Raw genomic sequence first — 6,334 nt, forward strand, 5'->3', positions numbered from 1 at the left:
CTGAGCCTCCCCAGGGTGACTTATCTTGTGTTTCACAGAACCTGTAAATGAGCTGGGGTAGAAACATGAGACACAGTGAGCCCTGTTGCTGTTGAAATCCCATGCTCTGCACTGTGGTGGTGCTGACTTTAAAGCTCTTTTCTGCTGGGGAAGTAAATGGCTGCAGTGGACAACCCAGACACGTGACTGCTGGGACACAGTCATGGAAAATGGGCTTGGTTGTTGTGGTTATTTGCTCTGATATAACTTTTCATAATACTGTCAAGCAGCTTTTTCCAAGTCTACTGGAATGTGTTATTTTTTATTTCTTCCCTTGTGGTATTTTTTTTTAAGAAGCACTATCAGAGAATCTGTATAAAACGTGGATTTTTACTGTTGTTGTGAGTAATGACTTACAGGCTCCTCTAACTCACTAGGGTTCTTTCCCCCACTTTTTATAGCAAATTAGCACAGAACCCCTCTGTTTATTTTAGTTGTAGCCCAAGGTTATGATTTATAGCAGGAGAAGCTAAAATAGCAGTTGTTAACTCTTCCAGTCTGATGAAATCAGATTTGCCTGATTTTAGTCTCAGCTCCTGCCTTGTTGTTTCTCTGGGGAGGGAAATCATCATTCCTTTGCCTTCTGCAGGGCTGGGTTGCTGAATTTACCCAGTGGTTTCTCATGTAAGCAGGTGTTGAAGAGCTTTGGTTTGCTCCTATACAGAAAACTCTGGTGTTTGTTTCTCTCTCTCCTGGGGAAGCTCAAGTGCATATTACAGTGGAGAAGAGCCTTATGTTGGGATATAAAGGTCACAAGTGTTTCCTTTCACCTCTCCAGCTGGGAGCCAGGCTGATTACTCGGGAGGTGGCAGCAAGTCTTTGCAACAAAAGGAGCTTTTGGGGTGTTTTTCTTGAGGGAGACCTGCAGAGCCGTCAGTCCTTTCTGTGTGGGCTCTGTAGCCTTCTTTGTCCAGCTCTAGCAGAGCTGATTTCCTCCTCTGGGGAAGAATTGGTGCTGTTCCTGCATTCCATGAACTCTCTGTGTGGGAGACCTCCAGCACCAGCAGTGTGTTGTATCCAGCTCTGGGACAGTACACTGCTTTGCTCACCTCCCATTGAATGTTTCCAGTGTGAGTATCACGTAGTAACAGAATTTTTTAATTGGTGTTTTTAAAATATATTTCAAAATATATTTTGACTTCTTTTTCCATTGTTGCAGGTGAAGGGGGAGAAGGGTGTGTGAACACCCATGAATGAGCTGTGATGGATAACAAGGACTCAGAAGCTGAGATCCACCCTCTGAAGACGGAGGATGTGAAAGCTCAGGAGAACCATGAGCACTATGTGGAGAGGAGGATTGTCAAGTCCTCGGGGCTGTCCCGGCTGTCCCGGTGGCGCACTGCTGCCTTCTTCATCTCCCTCTTCCTCTGCCTGATCATTGTGTTTGCTTTCTCCTTCATCATTCCCTGCCCAGAGAGGCCAGTTTCAGAAAGAACATGGTTCCAATACTACAACAACGCAGGTGAGCTTGCTGCAGCAGGATAAATACTAACCAAGAGTCCTTTTCCTTTCTGTGCCACGGATTTGGGCTGTGGGCCTCTGCCTAAGCACAGACCTGCAGGGATGCAGCCCTTGGGAGCCAGATCTGTGAATACCTGACCTGGATAAGCAATGGCCCATCCTAATTGGAGTGGCCTTCCAGGAGGTGTTTACAGGATCTAGTGGAGAAATTAGATTCTGCTCTGAAGTGGTAACAAGGTAGCAGGCTGGCCTCAATGAGAAAAAAAAAAATAAGAGAAAGGATATCTGGGAATAAACCTCTGTTGAAGCTTGCTCTTTAAAATGTTCCTTTGGAGTTCGAGCTGAGGTTGGAGCCAAGTAGGCATTTTTTTCCTCTGTCACTTTGACTTTCTCCCTTTTCCCCATGGCCAACACGAGGGGAAGAAGAATAATTCCGTCTTGTTTTTTTAATAAATTGCTCTGTAGTTATTAGAGCTATTTTTATTCTGGTTGCTTTAGTTGGCTCTTCAGCCTGGGTCCTGCTCCCCAGAGGCTCTGCAGTCGTTTCTGGGAGAGCTTTTCTTTAATCTTGTGTGCAGTGGGTTGTGCTGGATGTGCTGTAAATGCAGAGATAGTGCTCACAGCAGGGACTGAGCTGTGTGTGGTGCTGCAGACACCCCAGGTGCTGCTACTCTGAGCTCAGGAAAGCTGCTTTTAGCTGCTAAAAATATGGAGTATCTGGGTTTTGTGGGGCTTGGGTGGGGCTTCTTTATACTTTGAGAATAGCAGCCCCACTCCAAGATCACAGTTGTTCTTTGTTCAGCATAGTTCAAATTCTGGCTGCTTGCCTCTTAAAAAAGACATCCTCTGGGGAATAGCAAATTGAAAAAATTGTTTGGCACTAACTTCCTGTCCTTGGTACTTGTGTATGTGATTTTTTTTAATATAAAAGCCAGTTTGTCCTGATGTTGCGCTGTCCAGGATGGAGGCAGTGAGTAGGTCTCTAGGAATTTGTGTTCTGCTCCAACTTTCTCTGCTGTGGGCTAAGGAAATCCTCAGCAGAGCCTGGCTTGTGTTCTCTTGCAGTGCCCTACCCGTTCCTTGCTATAGCAGATGTGAGTGAAGACAAAGTACAAGATGTGCTCTTTGCATTCAAATCTGGCAACAGCAGCAGATTGAACGTGTCCTGTCTGGATGAAGGTACCTGATCCACAAAGAGCTGTCCTTTCTCTCCAGTTCCAGTTAGTGACTGGGAGAGAAGGCTGGCTGGGGAGAGGAGCTGGGTGAGTCCCAGCTCCTGGGTGGTGCAGGGGCAGCTCCCTCTGACCCCTCTTGTCCCCAGGGCTGCCATCTCCCTGTGCCTTCATCGCTGCAGTGTCTGGCAGGAATGGCAGCGTGCTCTGGGAGAGCCCAGCTGCAGAGGAGGTGCAGTGGCTGCAGTGTGACATCCAGCAGCTGGGCACAGCAGCAGGCCCGGGCTGCCTCGTGGTGGAGAAGCCACTGTCCCTTACAGCAGTCAGCCTGAACACAGGTGAGTGCCAGCAGAGCCCTGCTACCACACAGGGCATGGGCCACCTGCTTTCCTCACCTGGTGGCCTCCAGGGGGGACGTCAGTGTGACAAGAACAATGAGCACTGGGTATTTATTTATTGCTTGGAAGCCTTGCCAGAGCCGCTTGCTGGGCGTTGAGGAGCGCGTGCTCTCAGCCTCGCTGTTCCAGAGGTTTGGAGGGGGTTTGTGCCAGCCACTGTTTCATAAGACCAGTGTTCCAAGAGCTTTTGAAACAGGAGGAGCAGTCACTAGCTGTGTTACTTTATACTCCCCAGGGTTAGACACAAACCTGCACCTGCAACGTTTCCCAGTTATTTGTGTGTGCGTGCCAGGAGTGCCTGCTGTGGCAGGAGGAGTGGGAGTTCCAGGCATTTATGATTTTAAAGTTGTCAAGGAGAGCACTTAGGATAAGTGTTTGCCAGTCTGTTTCAGCAGTTTACAATTCTGCCTAGTTCCCCTGGAAAGGTTTTTTCCTTTCTAAACTTAGAAGTGGAGAAATTCATCATCATCATCTTGCCTACCGTGGGTGGGGGTAAGGAGTGCCTGTACTGCTTTAGGAACAGTGATCATCTGCTGCACCTTGAACCCTCCTTGCTGTTGAAGCCTAAAATACATTTCCATTTTGGAGGTCACTGTTTCAAAGGTCTAAACAATATATAGTCTCCCTAGGATCCCATTGTTTGTATCTGATAATAAACCCCTCACTCTGTTTTCCAAAAATTGGAAAAAAGAAATAGCAAGAGGTACAGCTCTAAGGAATCTGAGGTGTAGCTTTTAATTTCTAGTGTATAGATGTAGATACACACAGAGCTATAAAGTTTCTGCACCAGCAGAGACCTCTTATCACCATTTCCCTCATGTGTAGGCTTTAGCACAGGTTATTTTTAGACTATTAATGAAGTAGGTACTTTCAGGTCAAAGTGTAGAAAGTTGGCTGTGGAGCCAAAGGCTTGCAACTAAAGACAGCCATAAAGGCAAGTGTGGAGAGGAGGAGCCAGGCTAAGCTACAGGTCACAGCCATACAGGGAGGAAAACATCCCATAGATAACTTCAAAGCAAGAGAGGAAAAAATGCATCAGAAAAGTGAGTAACCCAGGAGTTTATGTATTTAATGCATTTTTGCTATTAAGTAGGTTAAAAATGGTTTCTGAGCTTAGCTGACTGGGGGTTAGGAGGGCAGAGCAGAATAAAATGTATTTAAATAGGCTAAATGTATTCAAAGAGGCAAAGTCTAACTTACATCACAGTGTGCTAAAAACAGTAGCCAGCACAATCTTTAGCTGTTAATGATTCATCATCGTGGAGGATTTGGTGAGATTCCAGGGCTCTCAGGCTGTCTAGCCCCTGCCTGTAGGAAGATTGAAGGAGAGATAGGCAGATTATCATCTGAATGTGTCTGATGTGGTTTTGATCTTTAAATGCTGATAAAGTTAGTGGTTTTTTTATCAGTTGAAGTTGTTCTAAGTCCTGCTTTCTTCATTGCCACAAGGAGTGACCAGAGTGGGCAGGAAGGGAAGTGTAGGAGTGCAGGCTCCCGTTTGTGTGGGACATCTAACATTCCTGCATGTTTATCTTACCAGCAAACTGGGACACACAGGAGCTTAAGATTAACTGTTCCAGGTCAAAGCAAAAGTCTTTGTAGCTGTTCATTATTCCATCTCTGCCATAGCCTGAGGCAGAGTCTCAGGAAAGGGGACAGGAGTAAGAGTTTTGTTACATCTTCTCTCTTCATCTGATCCTCCAGCAGCCTGAGCAGTGAGCCCTGTGGGTGGTTCTGGTCTCCTGAGGGATTGTGCAGAAAGGGCACCGTGATGATCAGATGATGGAACTGCTTCTGTGTGAGAAATCACTAAATAAATAAACCAGAACTCCAACCTGGAGAATGTCTGACAGGGAGAAAAGTCTCTGTGTCCTCTGCATCTGCTTGAAGTGAGAGCTGAGCTCAGTCTTCTGAGTTCTGATTTTATTATTCCTTCCAGACCAGAAAAACCCATCCCTTTCACCCAGGTTAGATTTGCAGTCTGGGCACTTGCCTGATTTCCATCTTGGCTCCTCTTGCTGTGACCCTGGGCTCTGAGGAAGCGCCGTGGCACTGCAGATGTCAGAGGTGACAGTCCCATCTCCTGAAGGAGCAGGACAGGGCTGCTTTCTGTGCTCTCTCTGGGCTGGCTTACAGCATGGAAAACTTCTCAAGTGCTTGGTGCTGAATCCAGCTCAGTGTCACCTGTTTCTCTTGACTCAGACTGTTCTTTTAAGAGAATAAGATATTTTCTCCCAAACTCTGTCAGCTGTCTGACCACCAAAGATTAGAGCCTGGAAAATTAGAGCCTAGAAATTCACTGACAAGTGAATTTCATTAGCCTGGTCTTACTCTTGTACCTTTGGACAGTCCTGAAGCTAGAATGTGGTAATTTAAAACTTCAGTTCTTTCCTTTTCCTGCTTATTTTCTTCGAGGGCAAAATTCTTTGCCTTGCCATGATTTCCTAAGGAAACTAGGAAATCTGCTCTCTTCACTTCACATCTGTTGTCATAGTAACAAATCCAAGTGGTTTTTTCAGCTTTGCAGTAAAAGCTTTGGAGCAATTCTACTAGAAATACAGCCTGCCTTGAATTATTGCAGACAGCATCAAGTAGTAATTCCTTGGCTTTCAGTCCAGCTGCCTTCCTGACAAAGAACAGATGATTACTTTGCATTCCTGAAATGATAATTGCTGTGTGTGATGCTGGGTAAAGGGGAGGGTAAACATTTGCCCTGGGAGCACCTAATCAGACACTGAGATGTTCATTAGAAAGAAAACCCCCCAGCAGTGTCCTCCCTGCCAGGTTCCACTGCAAATTCCACTGGTCAGTGACTGGAAAGTGGCCCACAGCTGTGGACAGTGGATGGACAGAGCCACTCAACTGGTCTGGAGCTGTTGAAGAGAAACCAACACCAGCCATCCCCTGCTTGTTAAAAAGCAAATCTTTGTTATCTCAGTGTACAAATAAGTTTGGGGTGTGTGTTTTCTTCAAACAAGGGAGAGGTGGGATGTGGCCTGAGCTGTGGCTGGTCATGTCAGTGGGGAAACATCTGCAGGAACATCTGCAGGAGGCAAGTTGCAGCAAAGAAAGTTCTGCTAGGAGTTGCAGCAGCACTGGTCAGAATTCAGCTGCTTTATGGTCTCAAAATGTGTGTGCAGATTTGAGTGCACAGCAGCAGGGATTTAGGTCACAGCAAAGGCTCCTCCATGCCATGAACATGCTGGGAAGCTTGTTAACCAAAGGCACAAGGGAGGCAAGCTGTTCTTTGTGCCAGGCTGTTTG

At 46.4% G+C, this 6,334-nt stretch overlaps 1 protein-coding gene across 1 annotated transcript in view; it reads left to right on the forward strand.

The window, feature by feature from the left end:
* Positions 1–1,198: 1,198 nt before the first annotated feature.
* The window catches only part of FAM234A (family with sequence similarity 234 member A), a 14,146-nt gene continuing 9,010 nt past the window's right edge, over positions 1,199–6,334 (forward strand). Inside the window, exons 1-3 of the mRNA XM_005425215.2 lie at positions 1,199–1,501; positions 2,566–2,679; positions 2,822–3,010. Coding sequence (XP_005425272.1) covers positions 1,243–1,501; positions 2,566–2,679; positions 2,822–3,010 — 562 coding nt within the window. The 5' untranslated portion in view covers positions 1,199–1,242. The remainder of the gene's footprint in view (positions 1,502–2,565; positions 2,680–2,821; positions 3,011–6,334) is intronic.

Source organism: Geospiza fortis, unplaced genomic scaffold, assembly GCF_000277835.1.
Source record: "Geospiza fortis unplaced genomic scaffold, GeoFor_1.0 scaffold114, whole genome shotgun sequence".
NCBI lineage: Eukaryota > Metazoa > Chordata > Aves > Passeriformes > Thraupidae > Geospiza > Geospiza fortis.